We start from the raw sequence: 20,770 nt of genomic DNA on the forward strand, positions 1-20,770 counted from the left end.
GGGCTCCCCCCAACATCCTGAGGAGCCCCACTCGCCTCAGCTTGCAGAAGCCAAGTCCAGGGCAAGAATGCACTAGCGCCCCCCCCCCGTCAAAAAGGTGGGCTCTGGCGCCCCCTGCCGGCCAGTGGCGGCAGAACACCGCAAAAACACTCCTGGCTCGCACAGTGCAGGGAAGGCAGGCTCCTGGGCGGTCCTGGGGAACCCCTTACACTTCGGAAATGCGAACGGAAATGAAGCCAAATATCCCATGACGCCCCCAACATGAGGTAAGGAAAATGTAATTGGAAGCCAGATGGACTAAAATGAACGCTAACACAAACTTTACAACTTACACCAAAATGCACACAAAATTGGCCACAGGCAAACCTAATCTGCAAAACTATCAAGAAGCAAACATACAAGAAGTTCTACATGACCCAGGGTCTGGTGATACGTTTTAACACACAACACCATAAGCCGAGTCATAAAAGAAAAAGATTAACACCGTGGACTTTGTAGAATTAACAAACTCCTAACCCGGGAAAGACCTTGTTCAGAGAACCAAAAGGCTAGCCATATTTGCAAAACAGGTGCCTGATAAGAACTCTAAAACAAACAGCCCCATTAAAATGGGTGAAGATCTGAAGAGACACTTTGTCAAAGAAGGTGCTGAGATAGTAAAAAGGCATCCAAAAAGAAGCTCCACATCATATATCACTAGGGAGATGCAAACTAAAACACCTGCTAGAATGCTCGCCTCCAAACAATGGCAACGCCAGTGCTCCCGTCAGAGAACCCGGCGGATGCCGTGGCCTCGGATAGTGCTGAGCCCCTGCACAAGGGTCACCAGCTAATAATACTGCCGCCCGCAGCCTGTCGGGGACCAAGAGCCACCTGCCGTCTAACAGCCGAAGATACACAGGCTGGTTCCAGAGCACCACCCTGGCTAACGCAGTCTTGTCTGTGGCTGTCCCGTGTGCCTTCATTGTGCTGATCTTTCCACAACCAGTGCAGTGTGGGTGCATGTGGGCTGCAGTGTGGGTGCAGTGTGGGGTGCAGTGTGGGTGCAGTGTGGGGTGCAGTGTGGGGTGCAGTGTGGGATGCAGTGTGGAGTACAGTGTGGGGTGCAGTGTGGGATGCAGTGTGGGGTGCAGTGTGGACTGCAGTATGGGGTACAGTGTGGGGGTGCAGTGTGGGCTGCAGTGTGGAGTGCAGTGTGGGGTGCAGTGTGGAGTGCAGTGTGGGGTACAGTGTGGAGCGCAGTATGGGATGCAGTGTGGGTGCAGTGTGGAGTACAGTGTGGGTGCAGTGTGGGGTACCGTATGGGGTGCAGTGTGGACACTCTGATCACAGGATCAAGTGGTGCTTCTCACCCTCCCTGACTGCTCCCCTTCTCTGAGGTGATAATTTAAGCAGACCTTTAAATGGACCATTAAATACTACTATTTTTTAGCTCCTTCTAAACTGTTGGGGTGTATATTTACGTCATGTTCTGGGGGCCCTGTGAGGGCACTTGAGGCAGACATGGGCCACATGAGCAGCGTGTGTAGAACAAGTTGGGGCCGTGGGGGTACTTAGGGGTCATGAAGGTGTCACGGGACTGACCCAGGTCTAATGAGTCAGCAGTTACATCCAGAAGACAACTCCAAGACGCCTTTATGAGAAGGAACGTCATCGCTTGGCAGCTCACAACACACGGCTCACTCCCGAGGCAGTGCGTCCGGAACAAAGGTTGGGTCGTCCTCTCTCAGGGAACCCGTGCATAGCCATCACGGCGAGCCTCCTCCTCACACGTAGCGGCGGGCCACCGCCGCCGGCGCAGCGAGCGAACCTGCCTGCACACACATCGCCTGCTCAGAAACGGCGCGAACTCGGCCCGGGAGGAGATGTTAGTGTGTAATGCGGGATAACCAGGAAATTCCTGAGGCGGTCAGCGGAGCGGCCCCCGGCGGTCTGAGCCAGGTTCGCCCCGAGTTCTGCCCTTCAGCCCAGTGAATCCCTGAGAAGACGTGCCTGGCAATTGGCAATGTCAGGGATGGCAAAGGTCTGTAAGAAAGTGTAACTGACTCTCAACTCCTCTGCTCAAGTCAGCAAATGACAGGATGCGGTCAGCGCACCTTATAACAATTAGGTGCCTACGTGGGTGTACAGGTTAGTCTAGCAAAGGTAAGAATTCTACATAGAAGTTAGTCCAGCCCTGGCCGGGTGGCTCAGTTGGTTGGAGCATCATCCTATACACCAAAAAGTTGCAGGTTTGATCCCAGGTCAGGGCAAATTTGGGAGGCAACCGTCCGATGTTCTCTCTCACGTCAATGTTTCTCTCTCTCTCTCCCTCCCTTCCTCTCTCTAAGAATAGATAGATAGATAGATAGATAGATAACTGATAGATAGATAGATAGATAGATAGATAGATAGATAGATAACTGATAGATAGATAGATAGATAGAATAGATAGATAATAGATAGATAGATAAATAGATAGATAATAGATAGATAAATAGATAGATAGATAACAGATAGATAGATAGATAGATAGATAGATAGATAGATAGATAGAATAGATAGATAATAGATAGATAGATAAATAGATAGATAATAGATAGATAGATAGATAGATAGATAGATAACAGATAGATAGATAGATAATAGATAGATAGATAGATAGATAGATAGATAGATAGATAGATAACAGATAGATAGATAGATAACTGATAGAAAATAGATAGATAGATAGATCGATAGATAGATAAAAAGTCTATGCTAGGCTACCTGCAAATCTCCCACGTGCACTCCATGTGGTCCCCAGATGGCCCCCGTGTGTGTGTGTGTGTGTGTGTGTGTGTGTGTGTGTGTAGGTTAGGCTACATGGGGGTTCCTAAAAATTACATGGGGACTGGTGGGGGGTACATGAGGGTCAGAGGGCGGCCACATGAGAGGCACGGTGAGGACAACATAGGGGTCTGTCTGGTCGGCAAACGGGAACAGGGCCCCTTCCCATGCTCCCACGCCCCCTCTCGCCCGTGGGAACACAGGGAAGGCCTAGAAGACCGTGAGGCCTTGGGACCCTGGCCAGCGACTTGGTCTAAGAACGAGAAACTGCTTCTAGATGTGAGCCCGGTTGTAAGCAGCCAGTGTTTCCTCTCACACGGCTGGTGCCAGGCGTCCCCTGCCCCTGCACGCCTTGCTTCTCTGTCTTCTGTGCTCCCTAAGCCCTGTGCTGGGCACGTCGGGTGGTGGCCAGACAATAGCACCCACCGGCCACCCCGGTGCTGCCTGTCCACAGGCTGGATGGGACTTAGCGGGACAGCTAAGCACCTGGAAGCCAGGAGAAGGTCACATGAGAGCCACCTGGGTGCCACACTAGGGATGGAGCCCACAACCCAGGCATGGGTCCTGACTGGGAATCAAACCCTGACCTCCTGGCTCATAGGTCAACACTCAACCACTGAGCCGCACCGGCCGGGCCACCCAATTTTTTTAAATGGGCAAAGGACTCGAATAGAATTTTCTCCAAAGACAATACACAAATAGCCCATGAAAAGATGCTCAACATCACCAGCCATTAGGGAAATTCAATCCAAAACACAATGAGGTGCCCAACCATGAGAATGGCTCCTACCAAAAACAAGGGCACTCACAGGAGTGGGCGAGGGTGTGGGGAAATGATGCAAGTGGAAATGTTGCAGCCACTGTGGAAAACAGCTTGGCAGGTCCTCAAAAAGCTAAACATAGAATTGCTGTATGTTCCAGCAATTCCACAAAAGAATGGAAAACAGGTGTTCACACGGAAACTTGTGCATGAATGCTTCCAGCAGCACTCTGACCAGATGGGGTCTGGGCCCAGAGAGGGACTGCCCGGGCCCACTGGCAGCATGTGGGTTCTTGATTTCGTGCAGGACAGATTTCACAACACGAGTGCTGGTGTATGATAGATAGATAGATAGATAGATAGATAGATAGATAGATAGATAGATAGATAGATAGATAGATAATAGATAGATAGATGATAGATAGATAGATAGATGATAGATAGATAGATAGATAGATAGATAGATAGATAGATAGATAGATGATAGATAGAGATAGATAGATAGATAGATAGATAATAGATAGATAGATGATAGATAGATAGATAGATAGATAATAGATAGATAGATGATAGATAGATAGATAGATAGATAGATAGATAGATAGATAGATAGATGATAGAGATAGATAGATAGATAGATAGATAGATAGATAGATAGATGATAGATAGATAGATAGATGATAGATAGATAGATAGATAGATGATAGATAGATAGATAGATGATAGATAAATAGATAGATAAATGATAGATAGATAGATAAATGATAGATGATAGATAGATAGATGATAGATAGATAGATAAATAGATAGATAGATAGATAGATAGATGATAGATAAATAGATAGATAAATGATAGATAGATAGATAAATGATAGATGATAGATAGATAGATAGATAGATAGATAGATAATAGATAGATAGATAGATAGATAGATAGATAGATAGATAGATAGATAGATAGATGATAGATGATAGATGATAGATAGATAGATAGATAATAGATAGATAGATAGATAGATAGATAGATAGATAGATAGATGATAGATGATAGATAATAGATAGATGATAGATGATAGATAGATAGATGATAGATGATAGATGATAGATAGATAGATAGATAGATAATAGATAGATAGATAGATAGATGATAGATAATAGATAGATGATAGATGATAGATAGATAGATGATAGATGATAGATGATAGATAGATGATAGATGATAGATATCTAAGGGCACGCACATTAGGGGGACAGGGTCTTCTTCCTGAGGCCGCGGGAAGTGACCGGCTGTCCCAGGAGGGACCACAGTGCCTGGGCCAGGGCGCGGAGGTCGCTGGCAGAGGCAGGGCACTGTTACGGATTGAATTGTGTTCCCCCAAAATTCGTATGTTGGGGTCCTAATCCCCAGTACCTGTGCACATGGCCTTCTATAGAAATAGGGTCTTTTATGTATTTTAATCCTCACCCAAGGATATTTTTGAGAGTATGTTTATTAAAGCTGGGGACAGCGAAACAAAGGAAGGGCTTCAGATAAGAGAAGCAGCAGGGAGAGTCAGAGAAGGGGCCCTGGAGACAGGCTCGGGGGGCAAGGCTGGGATGAGCTGCCGCTGCCCGAGGCTCCCCTGGCTGCAGGTCTCAGGGAGACCTTAGAGAAAGAGCAGATACCAGGGTGGGTGCTCTAGCAAGACCGCCCCTGCGTCCTTTGTTTGAGGTCTTTATCTTTCCTTGGCCAGTGGGAGTCCTAGGGGGGTCTTAACAGTATTCGTTAGCTTTTAAGGTGTGTCCTACATCATGTTGGTTCATCAAAATGTGTGCACAGAGGTCAGGGGTTACTTTCTGGTTAGTTTCGTTTTTAAAGAACATCATCAAGAATATCGCTGAAGAGGGACCAGGACGGAGGCCGCTCTGCCCCAGGATGGCCTGGAGTGTGCAAGCCATCCGCCCCTGAGTGTCCTTGCTTAGGGAAGATAAAGCCCTGGGTGCGTTAGCTGCTGTGAGTTGCTCAGATTGCTTGGCCTTGTTGCATTATTTTGCCTCAGCTTCCCAAATTCCACTTGTCGAGGAATTTCCCTAGCTTCTTACCAGCAGCCCCAGCACTGTGCCCAGCAGTGACGAGGTGGAAACAACCCGAATGTCCATCAGCAGACGATTGGATAAAGAAAACTTGGTGCATTCCTACAATGGATATCACAGGGCGAGGCAAAGGCGGGTTTGCAGTTGTGAGTACACGAAACACAGAGTTTATTCTTATATCATTAGTTATTAATTATCGTATTCTTTTCCATACGAACAGCTGTAAGCCTATTATTTCCCCACCCGATATTCAGCCATAAACAGGAGTGATGTACTGAAGGGGCAGGCGTGACGCACCGACGATCCCTCATCCAGCCTCTAAGTGGCCGCCCACCCAGGTTCCGGCCCAGAGGCAGGTCCCCAGGTGCTCCCTGGAGCACCGTCCCGGCCACACAGGAAAGGGTCCCGCTGTGGGGTCACCAGTCTAACCATGCAGGCGTCCCAGGCCCCACGTGCAGCTGCACGCGCCACACCGATGCCGTTATAAATACACCAGCCTGGGCTCCCCAGGGGTCGGCTCCAGGAAGCGGATTCACGATAGTACGTTTGTGCTTGGTGAGAGCTGAGGGTGCCCGCGCCTCACTTCCGTCCACACCCCTGCTACTCTCTGGACACGGAAGATACATGTGGGGTCCTGTTTGTCCCTGCTGGCCAGGACCCGGCTGGGCTGAGGCTCCCCACAAAACCTCGGGGGCCCCACGGGCACACAGAGGGGCCTTTTCCCTTGGGGGGCCTGGGCGGTAATCTTCATTGCTGCCCAGGCCACGGGGCACCCTGGGGAGACCCTCAGCACCAGAGAGAGACAGGCCTCCATTGTATCCTGCTTCTAAGACGTCAGCACCTCTATCCAACTCTGAACAGCCTCGTCCCAGCCCTCACCCGGCAGCTGGTCCCAGCGCCAGCCCAAGCCCAGCAGCCAGGGGGACAGGGTCCTCTTCCTGAGGCCACGGGAAGTGACCAGCTGCCCTGGGAGGGACCACAGCGGCTGGGTCAGGGAGTGGAGGTCGCTGGCAGAGGCAGGGCACTGTTATGGATTGAATTGTGTTCCCTCAAAATTTGTATGTTGGGGTCCTAATCCCCAGTACCTGTGCACGTGGCCTTCTATAGAAATAGGGTCTTATTTATTTATTTTAATCCTCACGCAAGGATATTTTCCCATTGATTTTTAGAGAGAGTGGAAGAGAGAGGGAAAGACAGAGAGAAATATCGATGTGAGAGAGACACATCGATTGGTTGCCTCCTGCACGTGCCCAGACCAGGGCCCGGCTGGGGAGGGGCCTGCAACTGAGGTGCGTGCCCTTAACCGGAATCGAACCCCGGACCTTTCAGGCTGCAGGCCGACGCTCTATCCACTGAGCCAAACTGGCTAGGGCGAAATAGGGTCTTTTTACTTTTTTATTTTTAAATAATTCGTTATTGTTGAAAGTGTTACATATGTTCCCCTTCTTCCCCCATTGACACCCCCCCAGCCTGCCCCCACCCCCCGCCCCAGGCCTTCACCACCGAAATAGGGTCTTTTTAGACGACCAACCCAAGATGCAGTCATCTGATCAGCCCTAATCCACTGTGACTGTGTTGCTATAAAAAGGGGGATTAGGACAGACACACCCACAGGAAACCCCTGTGGGGATCGGAGCCGGGCTGCCCAAGCCGAGGCGCTGCCCGTGGCTGGAGAGAGCCCTTCCCTGTGTCCTCGAGGCCCTGCGTCCCCTGGAGACAAATGTCTGTTCTCCAAGCCACGGAGTGTGTGGCCCTCGGTCATGTCGCTCAGGAGGCTGACGCAGGCGCCCTCTGCTCTCTCCACAGGCGGGGGTTAGGGGCAGGGCCCTGCACAGGCCCGGCCACTGCTGGGTGCTCACTTCCAGCCGCCGTGGGCCACAGCTCTCGGCCTCCGGGGCCCGTGATAGATGAGGGCAGGAGGGGCGGGGTTGGCCTCAGCCGGAGCTGGTGCTATTCCAAGAGCCCAGAAAGCCCAGGAGTGGCCAGGCCCCCACCCTGCCCCTCTCTGGGCCGCCCCCCCCCCCCCACTCCCAGCAGCGTTGTGACAGCTACGACCCGCCCTTTAATCTCAGATGCCTCAGGAAGGCACAGAAAGAGGACACTCCGGCTGGTCACAGCATCTCACCTGTGTCCACTGGGCCCAGGCTGGCCTTTAAGGGGCGAGGGCAGAACAGCCCTCTTCTCAGAGGAGCCTGGGATGGAGCCAGAAAGCAGAGGCAGGATGCGGGGTGCAGAGGCCCCGCCCCACAGGTGCTCAGGTGAGAGGAGGGAGGAGGGGCCTCCTGCCTCCATCCAGACGGGCGTCTGGCCCCTCTGCAGGCCGCCCAGTGCCAGCCAAGGGTCCGCTCCAGAAACTTCCGTCCATTTTCCCCAAAGTGGACACGATGCCGCTGGCCGAGTCGGGGCTCGGGGACTTTCAGGACGGCGCCCACTGTGTGCCGAGGATGGGAGACGGACACGCCCAGAGTCCTCGTGCTGCCTGTTCCCCGGGGTCTGGATCCTGACCGAGAACAGCTCCCACATAGCTACCTCCTTGCCCGGCAGCCAGGCTCTGCCGGTCGCAGGACAGTCCGCAGGCCGAGGCGTAGAGGGGCCCAGAACTCTGCTCGCTTCCTGGGAGAGGTGGGGGGCGGCTGCCCCCGTAGCAGCCCAGGGCACAGTAGTCGCTGCTGCTGCCCTCTGACTGGGGGGGCGCCGGCCCGGCGGGCCTCGCGAGCACCCACTCCTCCTGCGGCAGGTAGGCAGGCAGCTGCCCTCCCCACTCCAGGGCTGCGGGCAACTCCTCTGCCGGGAGCCCAGTGCCAGGGCCCTCCTCCTCCAGGCCCACAAACGGCCAGGGATCCGCCGGCTCGTAGGTAAGCAACGCAATGGCCTCCCGGGCGCTGGACTCCGAGGCTCCTTGGGCGGCACCGACACCCACCTGGCTCGGCAGCGTGCCGGCTCTGTGGGTCCCTGTCCAGATCTGGAACAGAGCATGGGGCTCAGGCAGCCGATGGACTCGCCTGGAGCCGCCTCCCCTCCTCCTCCAGGAAGCTCTCCCGACACCCATACCCAGAGGCCAAGCAGCACCTGTGCCCTGTCTCCCCCCCCCCCCCCCGCCACGTGCCAGCCCAGCCCCATCAGAGGACCCCAAGTTCCTTCAGGCCCCTCCCCCTTCCCCAGCACAGGGCCTGGGGCTCACAGCAGCCAGAAATGGGGTGGGAGGGGGAAGGGGAGGGGAAGGGCCAAGGAGAACCTAGCCAACCTCTGCCTGCTGCTCGGGCACTTTCAGCAACTAGAGCTCCCCGACCCCCACTCCCGCCCTCACACACCCACCAAACACTGGAGATGCTGTTGGGACTGGAGCCTTTGGGTTGAGGCAGGCAGACCTGCACCCCTTCCTGGGGCCACAGGAGGCAGCCCTTCCCACCCCCACGCCTCCCCCCACCCCGCACCCCCTCCAAAAGGAAGCTGCTCCCTGGGTGGGACCAGGAGCCTCCAGCAAATGCACCACACACACACCATATCCTCGCTCTGTCCCCAGGCGGGTGCGGTACCCGCAGCCCAGGGGCAATCACAATCTCGTCCCACTCAGCCTTTGTCCCAGCTGCCCAGGGGGCCTTGTCCCACCCACTGCCCCGGGGAAGAGGTGGACCCCACCAAGGACAAGGGGCTCCCCTTTAAGCTTCAAACGGGAGGGGGAGCCTGGGAAGGGCAGGTCTGAGGACCCAGGAAGCACTGCTTCTGCTCCTTCGACCAAAGTGAGGGGCCTGAGCGGGTGGGAGCGCCTCTCCCCAACCCATCCCGCCTATGCCGGGAGCAGCAGGGAGGGGACCGGTCTGCACAGAGGGTCTGAGGAGGTCCTCCAGGCTGTTCCCAGCTTGCCATGGCCCTGCGGGCACCCCCCAGGGCTCCACAAAGGGGGAAAGTGAGGGTCCACTCATTGGCCAGGTGCCAGTGTGCTACCAGGGCGGCCGGAAGGGCCCGGCACCCCACCATGGCCAGCAGAGCAGTGTCCCCCAGCCAGTGAGCCCCAAGGACAGCTCACACTCTAGAGGCCCTCCCCCCAGCCGCCACACAGACACCTGGAGATGAAGAAAGGACGAGGCGGCAGGTGCAGACCGCCCCGGATTTACCTCCAGGGGCTGCTGGGACCCAGCGGACAGATAACGTCATCAGAACCTTTACATTTTTTTCCATCAACAATGGAATTAGAGACATGAGCACAAAAAGACATAAGCAATAGAAAGCACAGTTCCTTCCCCCCAACCCCCATTTGAGACGCCATGTATAAATTTAAACCCACTCTATATACCCAAAAAGCTCGAAGCACTGAGAAAAGTCCCTATGTCCCCCCCCAGCCCTCACCCAGAGCCCACATCCTGAGCCAGCCAGGCCCCTGGGCAACCCCTGCCCTCCCCACCCTGCGCCCCGCACCTGGAAGTTCCCGTGGTGCACGCTGTAGAGAGGCTGGAAGAAGGGCTCTGGGGACGGCACGTTCTGGTGAAGGGTTCTCTTCACCCTGAGCCAGGAGAGCACGGTCAGAGGCCCGCCCAGCCCCGGGAAGCCGGCCCGGCAGGGAACGCAGCTCTTCCCACCTGCAGGCGCCAGCTCTGCCCGTCCATGCAGCTGCCACACTCCCTCCTCCACCCTGTCCGAGCCTGCTCTCAGGGAGACCCAACACCTGGCCCCGTGCCTCCCTGGCCATGGCACTGGTTTATACCAACACGTGTGTCCTTTGCAGGGTGCGTCTGATGGTGAGTTTGGGGCCTGGGGCAACCAGCTGTGGTCTCAGCCCACAGAGGGAGCCGGCACCTCCAGGAACCCCAGCTGCATGAGCAGGCAGGTGGCGACCCCTTCCCTCCCGCCTTCTCCCAGATCGGCCCGGTCTGGGCCCACTGGCCCTCCCGCACGGACGCAGCACAGGGCTCCAACCCAACAGTCCAGATCGCCTCCGCCCGCCTCCCCTGGGACCCGGAGCCCCTAGCTGCCCACCTCAGGGGTGGCACCAGGGGTCACAGCTCCTCTGCCCCAGCACCCCCTCGGTTTCCCCTCCTACGATCCCAACCCCGGCAATTCCCTCCACTTTGCTCTCTCTACTTCTCTCCCGGCTGTTGGCTCCGAGGACAGGCCCAGCACCCTCCTCTACCTCTCGGCCCCGCCCATGGCCCCCAGCACCCTCCTCTACCTCTCGGCCCCGCCCATGGCCCCCAGCACCCTCCTCTACCTCTCGGCCCTGCCCATGGCCCCCAGCACCCTCCTCTACCTCTCGGCCCCGCCCATGGCCCCCAGCACCCCTCCTCTACCTCTCGGCCCTGCCCATGGCCCCCAGCACCCTCCTCTACCTCTCGGCCCCGCCCATGGCCCCCAGCACCCCTCCTCTACCTCTCGGCCCCGCCCATGGCCCCCAGCACCCTCCTCTACCTCTCGGCCCTGCCCATGGCCCCCAGCACCCTCCTCTACCTCTCGGCCCTGCCCATGGCCCCCAGCACCCCTCCTCTACCTCTCGGCCCTGCCCATGGCCCCCAGCACCCTCCTCTACCTCTCGGCCCCGCCCATGGCCCCCAGCACCCCTCCTCTACCTCTCGGCCCCGCCCATGGCCCCCAGCACCCCTCTTCCTCACCACTCACCCACCCCATCTCTCTCTTGATCTGCATCCTGTCTCTACACGGCCGCACCTGGCCACCTCCTGTGGGCCCTGCCCTTGAGGAGGCCCGTGCCCTCTCTTACGCCCTGACAGGCCTGTCTCCGTCTGTTCTCCGAGGCCACCAGGTGCCGACGCTGTGTGTTCACAGGCTGTTAACAAGGGAGCAAAGCACCCAGCACCTCCAGAGGCTGGAGACAGGGCCTCAGCGACCTGGTCCCGGTGACTTTGGGTCCCTCCTCAGCTCTTCAAGGTCACACGCCCCCCCCCCCCCCACACACACACACACACTTCAAACCCAGCAACTTGGAAACTCCCCGCCCCATCCAGGACCTGACGGTGGGAAAGGGAGGAGCAAAGGGAGCTTCGCTGGTTTGCCCTCTGCACCCCACTTACCACACACACTGACACGCACACACAGCCACATGCACACACAAATACACACAATAACACATTCACAAACATGCACACACAAATACACACAATAACACATTCACAAACACGCACACAGCCACATGCACACACAAATATACACAATAACACATTCACAAACATGCACACAGCCACATGCACACACAAATATACACAATAACACATTCACAAACATGCACACAGCCACATGCACACACAAATACACACAAAACACATTCACAAACATGCACACACAAATACACACAATAACACATTCACAAACATGCACACAGCCACATGCACACACAAATACACACAAAACACATTCACAAACATGCACACAGCCACATGCACACACAAATACACACAATAACACATTCACAAACACACACACAGCCACATGCACACACAAATACACACAATAACACATTCACAAACACACACACAGCCACATGCACACACAAATACACACAATAACACATTCACAAACACACACACAGCCACATGCACACACAAATACACACAATAACACATTCACAAACACACACACAGCCACATGCACACACAAATACACACAATAACACATTCACAAACACACACACAGCCACATGCACACACAAATACACACAATAACACATTCACAAACACACACACAGCCACATGCACACACAAATACACACAATAACACATTCACAAACACACACACAGCCACATGCACACACAAATACACACAATAACACATTCACAAACACGCACACAGCCACATGCACACACAAATACACACAATAACACATTCACAAACACGCACACAGCCACATGCACACACAAATACACACAATAACACATTCACAAACACACACACAGCCACATGCACACACAAATACACACAATAACACATTCACAAACACACACACAGCCACATGCACACACAAATACACACAATAACACATTCACAAACACGCACACAGCCACATGCACACACAAATACACACAATAACACATTCACAAACACACACAGCCACATGCACACACAAATACACACAATAACACATTCACAAACACACACACAGCCACATGCACACACAAATACACACAATAACATTCACAAACACGCACACAGCCACATGCACACACGAATTCACACAATAACACATTCACAAACATGCACACAGCCACATGCACACACAAATACACACAATAACACATTCACAAACATGCACACAGCCACATGCACACACAAATACACACAACACACACACAGCCACATGCACACACAAATACACACAATAACACATTCACAAACATGCACACAGCCACATGCACACACAAATACACACAATAACACATTCACAAACATGCACACAGCCACATGCACACACAAATACACACAACACACACACAGCCACATGCACACACAAATACACACAATAACACATTCACAAACACGCACACAGCCACATGCACACACAAATACACACAATAACACATTCACAAACACGCACACAGCCACATGCACACACAAATACACACAATAACACATTCACAAACACGCACACAGCCACATGCACACACAAATACACACAATAACACATTCACAAACACGCACACAGCCACATGCACACACAAATACACACAATAACACATTCACAAACATGCACACAGCCACATGCACACACAAATACACACAATAACACATTCACAAACACACACACAGCCACATGCACACACAAATACACACAATAACACATTCACAAACACACACACAGCCATATGCACACACAAATACACACAAAACACATTCACAAACACGCACACAGCCACATGCACAGCCCTTGGGTACTGACCTGGGTGACAGCTTGAACAGGAGGTAGGTCAGGCTGGTCAGCAGGAGAAAGATGGACATGGCGACAAAGGTGCTGTCGGGCTGCCTCAGAGGCGAGACCAGGAGGTCTGAGAGCAGGAAGGGCCCAGAGCTGTGAGCAGCCTCAGCACCAGGACGTCCCCCCAAACCCACGTGGCAAAGTCACCCCCCGAGTGCCCCGGGCCTGCGTGGGGAGCTGGGATGGGCCTGGAGGTCTGCGCGATGCCTGCTAAAGCGCCTGGGTGACTCGTGCACCCTGGCCTCACCGTCCCTCCTGCCAGGCCAGCGGGTCAGGGAGCCGGCCCAGCACCCTGTGCACAGGGCCGCCAGCCCTCCCTAAGGCCTGGGGCAGCCGTGGGCCGCCCCCCCACCCCACCCCCAACCCCAGCTGAGCCAGGACTCCAGGATCCTGGGAAATCTGAGCTCGGCTGTGTTTGCGTCCTCCCTGCACCCCTCAGACCTCAGGGCCGTGCTCGCCTGGGGCATGACTGCCTCAGGGACCGTCCCAGGAGTAAAAGGGCGGGAGCGGAGGCCCAGCGGGACTCCCAAAGGACAGCAGCCCCGAGCACCCACCTTGTCTCTGGGGAGACAGGAAGCTCACGGGCTGGCTCCACTCGCTCCAGGGGCCCTCGTAGCGCTCCTCCTCGGCCATGGCATCCTCCAGGTTGGCCATCTGGACACGCAGCCTGGCCTCATAGGTGGAACCGGGGTCCAATTCAGCAGCCTCAAGGATAAGCCAGGTCACCCCAACAATGTGACCCTTGTGCCGGGCCCGCTAGGGGGTTGAGGACAATCAGCAGTTGCTGAGGGTGAGACTGGGTCTGCCAGCCCTTGAGGACGTACACACGCACACGGAGGCACACTCACCACACGCGTGTGCACACAGCACGCTCACGCATGTAGGCACGCACATACCCACAGGCACACGCCTACACTCTCCTACCTCCGTGCTCGCTTGCACATGCGCACACACAAACATGCTCACCACCCTCACTACACGCATACACATAGGCATGGCCTGTGAGCACTCACATGTATCATGTTCAGGCATACCCAGGCACACTCGTACACAGACATACAAACACGGGCATGCATGCACACACGTTCTCTGGGCTCTGGTCACCGCCCTTCTCAGAGTCCCCCCGTCAGCCTCTCCCTGTGTGGAATGAGGAGAGGCCGGGCCGCCCGCTGGCCAGCCCGAGCATTACCTCCCAAGCCTCCTCCTGCCTCTTGAAGGCCAGCTCATAGCTGAGCAGCGAGGCCAGTGGCTCCAAGGCTGGGCTGACGCCCCAGGTCAGGACACAGGAGTCGGAGCTGACATTGCTCTGCAGGTCGGAGGGGGGGTCCAGCTTCACTAGAACAGGATGAGGCCACGTGAGTGTGTCGGCCAGCCTGCCCAGGGCTGGGGTCTGACGGGCCCTGCAGCCTGCCCAGGGCTGGGGTCTGACGGGGCCCTGCAGCCTGCACCTGGGGTCTGACAGGCCCCTGCAGCCTGCCCAGGGCTGGGGTCTGACGGGCCCTGCAGCCTGCCCAGGGCTGGGGTCTGACGGGCCCTGCAGCCTGCCCAGGGCTGGGGTCTGACGGGCCCTGCAGCCTGCCCAGGGCTGGGGTCTGACGGGCCCTGCAGCCTGCCCAGGGCTGGGGTCTGACGGGCCCTGCAGCCTGCCCAGGGCTGGGGCCTGACGGGCCACTGCAGCCTGCCCAGGGCTGGGGTCTGACGGGGCCCTGCAGCCTGCACGGGGGGTCTGACGGGGCCCTGCAGCCTGCACGGGGGGTCTGACGGGGCCCTGCAGCCTGCACGGGGAGTCTGACGGGGCCCTGCAGCCTGCCCAGGGCTGGGTTCTGACGGGCTCTGGGGCATGTTCAAGGCCCTCGCAGACCAGGGGCCTCACGGGAGGCTGCTCCGGGGAAGCCCCACGTGAGACAGCACAGCAATGGCTCCTCCAGCCCCTGCAGCCAGACAAGCCGACTCTCGAGGCCGCCTTCCCTTTCCCTCAGGAGCTGTGTGTCATGGGGCTCCTTCCTGCTGTGACTGACGTGCATTTCAAGCTGCAGCCCAGGCCCAACTCGAAGCTCTGTCTTCATCGTCCCTTGGAACCAACCCCTCCCCTCGCGGCCCAGCGTCTCCCAGCCCGGGCTCCCTGGCAGGGCCCAGGACACTCGGGAGGCACGGATTCCCCAACAGCTGGGCAGCCAGGATGTTACTGACCGCAGCGGCCAAGGCGCCCACCCCAGGCCTCACCATGTCTCCGGGGCAGGTACTGAGGGTCCACCAGGCTGACCTGCTCCTTCCCAGAGATGTGACGGTGCAGAGTGATGGTGAAGTTGTCGGAAGGCCCAATGACCTCCTCGGGCGGCAGGACCACGGTGCACGCGCTGCCCCGGAAGACACACCTGTGCTTGCTGTCCGGCGCTTGGTTGCTAGAAAGGGTGTGCATCAGCACCAAGACGCTGCCGCGCCGGCCTGGCCCCCGCTGCTGTCACGGCGACCCCGTCCTTACCCCTGCCCTCTGCCCAGGTGGGCCTGGCCCCGCACCCTCACCTGGTGAAGAGGAGCCAGGGGCTGGGGCCCTGGCCCAGCTCTGGGGTCGACCAGTGGCAGTCAATCCTGAGGATGTTGTTGGTGAGGCAGGTGAAAGTTCCAGCCCCCGGCCCTGGGAGCAGTGACCACTGGGAGCCCACAGAGGCTGCTGAGGGCAGGGAAGGGGGAGGGGAGGCTCTGGAAGCTGACACCCTAACAGGGCGGTCCCCAGGGAATGACAGCAAGAGAATTCATCAGGGCAGGGCTGGGAGGTCTGGACAGCGATGCTCTGGCCCATGGCACGTGGGTGGGACCGGAGTCCAGGCTGGTCCCTGGAGGGCAGGTCCTAGCACAGTTCGGCCACACCCTCCCCGAGGAGTTTGACAGGCAGCCTGCCCGGCGGCCTCCCCCACCCGCCTCACGCGGTCACTGATGCCCTCACCTCCTCCTTCTCTGGGCACCGAGACTCCCAGGCCGACCCAGAAGCAGACCCGGAGCCAGGTGCCCATCCCGCGCGTCAGGGCTGCCCTCTCCAAGGTCCAACCTGCAAGGGATGCGGCCCGTGAGGCCCTCCCTGTGAGGAGCGCTCCCCACGGTGCTCTGAATGGCTCGCCCCTTCACACTCACGTGTCCTGTGAACACGGCTGGGCACCGCTGTCCGAGCTGCACCAACAGGCCACCAGGCTCAGGTCAGTCGACCTGACAAAGACTCGAGGCTGCAGCAGACAAGAGGGGACCCTCACACTCAGCTCCGTGTCCGAGTCTGCCTGGAAGGCTCCTCTCTGGGACATGTCCTCTGCCAGCCCAGTCCCTGGCCCTGGCCCAGGTCCCATCCTGGACTCTATGGCGTCTTGCCTGGTGGGCTGTGGAACATGCATTACCCACTGGAATTCCCACCAGACTTGTGAGGCAGGGAGCTGACTCCAGGGCGGGAAAGTGACTTGCCAAGGGTCACAAGGCCAACTTCTACCATCGCCTCTCTCCCCGTGTCCCCTTCAATCACGTCCTGTCCCAGCCCTCCGCTGCAGGAGGGCGGAGGATGGCAGGGGGTGTCCGTGCAACCGCCGGCACTTCCTAAACTCTGTGCCACACCCCATTCAGAGGTGCTAGGCCCCTAGGAGAGCAGAGGTTAGTGGAGACTCGGGCCTGGGTGTTAGGCAGTCCCTGGGTGCCGTGCAGGGAAGCGGCTGGTACCCTATCACCCCGTTTGCAGCTCCAGATGGCGCACTGATAGCCCCCAGGCAGGAAGCAGGGTCCGCCTGGTTACGCAAGCCTGATGGGTGATAAGGAGGCCGAAACGCTGCAGGCACACACACCGACCTCAGCACACATGCTCCAGGAAGCAGACAGCACTCCAACCCTCCGTGTCCCCGCAGACTATCTATGTACCCACAGGCCAGACCCCGTGCAGATCAGGGAGACCTCACCCTTCCCTAGAATGAAGTGCCACCGGTGCCCTTAGCCACAGAGCTCGTCTGCAGCGTCTGCCCCCTCCTGCTCAGTCACAGGTGGAGGTGGGGAGCTGCCTGACCACAACTCACTCTCGGGGCCTGTGAAGACGGGATCAGAGTGAGCACCAGGCCCCGGGGGGAGCTCGGGCCCAGCAGGCCCCCACCCCAGGGTGGAGGGACACGTGCATCTGTGCAGAAGCAGGCCAGCCCAGCTCAGGCTCATCCAGGAGCCAGGAGCTCAAGAGCATGGAATACAGTGGCCCCAAGCTCAGCAGGCCCGAGTGCCAGGACCCGCCCTGGGGAGCAGTGGAGGGTTGGGTGGGATCATCCTGGGGGTGGGGGATCCCTTGCTTCTCCTTGGCAGAGAACACCTCTGCCTATACCTAGAGAGCTGGCTAGAGTGGGGCCACCACCCTCCCACAAATGAGGAAACCGAGGCCCAGAGAAACCAGGCACCTGCTCCATACCTGGCACCTCTGTTCTTGGCTCCCATTCAAGCCTGTGAGCTCACAGGGTACCATTGGTCTCTCTCTTCAGGGCTCCTCAAGCGAGAGGCGGGACATTATTGAGGCAGGGCCACCCCCACCCTTGACAACAGGCCCGGGCCAGGCGGTGCAGAAACCCCTCCTGCTTACTGGCTGGTCCTGTAGGAGGCATTGGGATGACGCCGTGAGGACCAATCACTCTCAGGGGTGGCTGTAGAGCAGCAAGAGACGGCCCCTTGAACAGAGATGCTCCCTAAGACCTCTAGTCCCGTGGGGAGCCCCTCCCCATAACTCCTCCCCCCCCCCCCCCCCCGTCTCCTCCATGGCCTCAGGGTCAAGGTCAGCTTGCCTGCCATGGTTTCCTGGACCATCCGAAAGTCGTGGGCTGCCTCGCAGCTGGATCCCTGCCTCAGGACCCACAGGCACCAGACCACTCAGTCCCTCAGCTCCCCGGCCCAGCCCAGGCAGGCAGGCTGGGGGCTGGCGGGGGCCCTGGGATCCTTGGTGGCACCCCTCCAGTTGGCTTCACACCAGTCACTGAGCCCACTACCTGCCCCTTTAACATGGAATCTGTTTTCAAGTTTTCGTGGAGAGGGAGCGATACCCCTGCTATTCTCCCTGGCAGACAGAGGGGGTGAGGTGGACGCTGCTAATTAAACGGGCGCTTGTCCTCTGTCTTCTCTCTGCCCTTCCTGCTTTGGAGGAGGGATAAATTCAGGCCCCACTCCACCGCCTCCCCCCCCAGAACTGCTGGAGCCTGGGGGACGCGGGGACTGTGCTAGGAAATGGGACCAGAAGTGGGAGTGGACCCCACCTCCCCCTTTGGGTCACACAAGCACATGTGGGCCCCCCCCCCCCGCCCCGATGGCACCGATGGGACCCCGGATGCTGCTGGGCAGTAGCTACCGAGGACGCTGTGCTTCCTGTGGGTGCTCAGTGGGTGGGAAGGGCAGGGCCCAGGAGAGGTCAAGGCGGCTGCAGGAAGGGGATGGTGGCCCCAGGAGGGTGCGTGGGAGGGGCGCTCCGTCAGGGGCGCATGTCTGGGAAACATGGACACAGCGGGCAGGAGCTGTGGGAGAGGTGAGGGCTGGACCCACAGGGCCTCGGGTGGGTAAGGGCGCACACAGAGGGCGGGGCTCAGGGCAGAGGAGGGAGAGGCTGAGGATGGAGCCAGAGGGGCAGAGGGGAGCCTCGGGAGCTCACGTGGTTCCCGCTGGTCTGCGCTCCAACCCTGGCTCCCTGCTGGCCTTCTCACCCGGATCCCCTGCCTGGCCTCCTTCCCCATCACAGGCCTCTTCCTCCAGGAAGCCCTCCCTGAGCACCCCAGTCTGTCTCCCCAGCAGACAATGGGAGCAGAAAGCCGGCAGTAGCCATGGGTCAGGGCTACAATAAGGGTGTTGACACAGCTCTCGTTGGACGTCTTGGAAACTAAACGGGGAATCAACACCCCTCCCCTGCCAGCACCTTCCCAGTGCCCTGGCTGCCCCTTTGCAGCCCCCACATCAGGCGAGAACCTGTCTGATTTATGTTGTGCCCCCTGCACCCACCCTAAATGTTCAAGAAACGCACCCCGAAACCCCGGCAGAAGCTGCCCTGCTTCTAGTCAGTGCGAATGCTGTGGGCTCCTGGGAAGGGCGCCCTGGACATTATTGAGCAAGAACCTTGCTCCCTTCCTCCGCTTGGCTGAACAAACCCTCAAATCCCACCCCGCCGCGGCCCCTCCCTCAGCTCCAAGGGAAGCTATCCCCAGACTCCCCGCTCCTCTTCGCCCTAAAGCCCCTAAAGGCATGAGGATGTGGAGACACTGCCACCCGAGGGCCTGGACCTCATCTCCACCCGTGGGCGCAGCTGGGACCATCCCCTGGAATGCCCATTCGCACCCACCCGTGCCCCCAGAGTTCAGCTCAGCCACCGGGGAGCAGAGCCACTTCCATAGAGAAACCGCCTGACAAACGCAGTGCCCTTCCCTCTGCCCGGGGGCACCCATGGCCCCTACAGGTCTGGACGTGACAGGTGCCAGCTGTGACCAGCGGTGCACTCTGCTCTCCCTGGAGGTGCCCCAGGCAAGGACACCGGAGGAGGTAGCACTCGGGGGTGCTCCCGGGCACCCCCTTCCAGGGCTCACGCCCGGGGAAGGCGGCTGCCGGCCCTCCCTGTGTCTGAGGTGCGGGCTGACATGAGTGGGTGGGACGTTCCCGTTACACACTCACCTTCCCAGACGCATCTGCTGGGTCCCATGGCAGGACAGTCCCTGTGCTGGCGGCAAAGCCCCTCGGCCTGATCCAGGAGATAAGTGCCCCGGGGGCGGTGACGCAGCCTCAGCCTCGCACGGCAGGCTGACACAGGCCGCCCACACCTAAACCACGAGCGCAGTGAAACAGCCATCCGGGGGGAGGGGGTGGGGGAGCAGGGAGGGGAGGACTGTCACCACTCGTCATAAGCCCAGGAATTATGAGGTGGGACTTTGATTCCCTGTGAGGCTGAAGGTTGCCCCGGGCACTTTGGCGACTTGTCCATTGATTGGGGGATGAGCGTCTGTTGTGTTCGTCCCCAGGGACACCACTGGGTGCCTTACCTTGGCACCGGGCAGCGGCTGGTCCCCTTCCAGGCTTCTCTGAGACCAGAGGTGCAGACTGCTCTCCAGCAAGGCACTCTGGGAGCCACGGGGATGGAGAAGGCGGGAAACATAAAAAAAGTCAGCGTCTGTTAAAGGAAACAGTACAGAAGGAAATAACAGTGGGAGTTGCCTTTTCTCTCCCCCCAGGGGTAGCCCTTG

At 57.6% G+C, this 20,770-nt stretch overlaps 1 protein-coding gene across 1 annotated transcript; it reads right to left on the reverse strand.

The window, feature by feature from the left end:
- Window positions 1-7,137: 7,137 nt before the first annotated feature.
- On the reverse strand, window positions 7,138-20,346 carry IL9R (interleukin 9 receptor). Its single transcript, XM_059692488.1, has 10 exons — window positions 20,205-20,346; window positions 16,686-16,774; window positions 16,501-16,602; window positions 16,080-16,227; window positions 15,780-15,958; window positions 14,746-14,891; window positions 14,111-14,312; window positions 13,521-13,626; window positions 10,058-10,142; window positions 7,138-8,603 (listed from the first exon to the last, which is right to left on the reverse strand). Exons 3-10 carry the CDS (start codon window positions 16,565-16,567, stop codon window positions 8,058-8,060), a joined length of 1,479 nt encoding a protein of 492 aa, XP_059548471.1. The 5' UTR covers window positions 16,568-16,602; window positions 16,686-16,774; window positions 20,205-20,346; the 3' UTR covers window positions 7,138-8,057.
- Between the last annotated feature and the right edge of the window lie 424 nt (window positions 20,347-20,770).

The sequence above is a fragment of the Myotis daubentonii genome, chromosome 4 (genome assembly GCF_963259705.1).
Source record: "Myotis daubentonii chromosome 4, mMyoDau2.1, whole genome shotgun sequence".
Taxonomy (NCBI): domain Eukaryota; kingdom Metazoa; phylum Chordata; class Mammalia; order Chiroptera; family Vespertilionidae; genus Myotis; species Myotis daubentonii.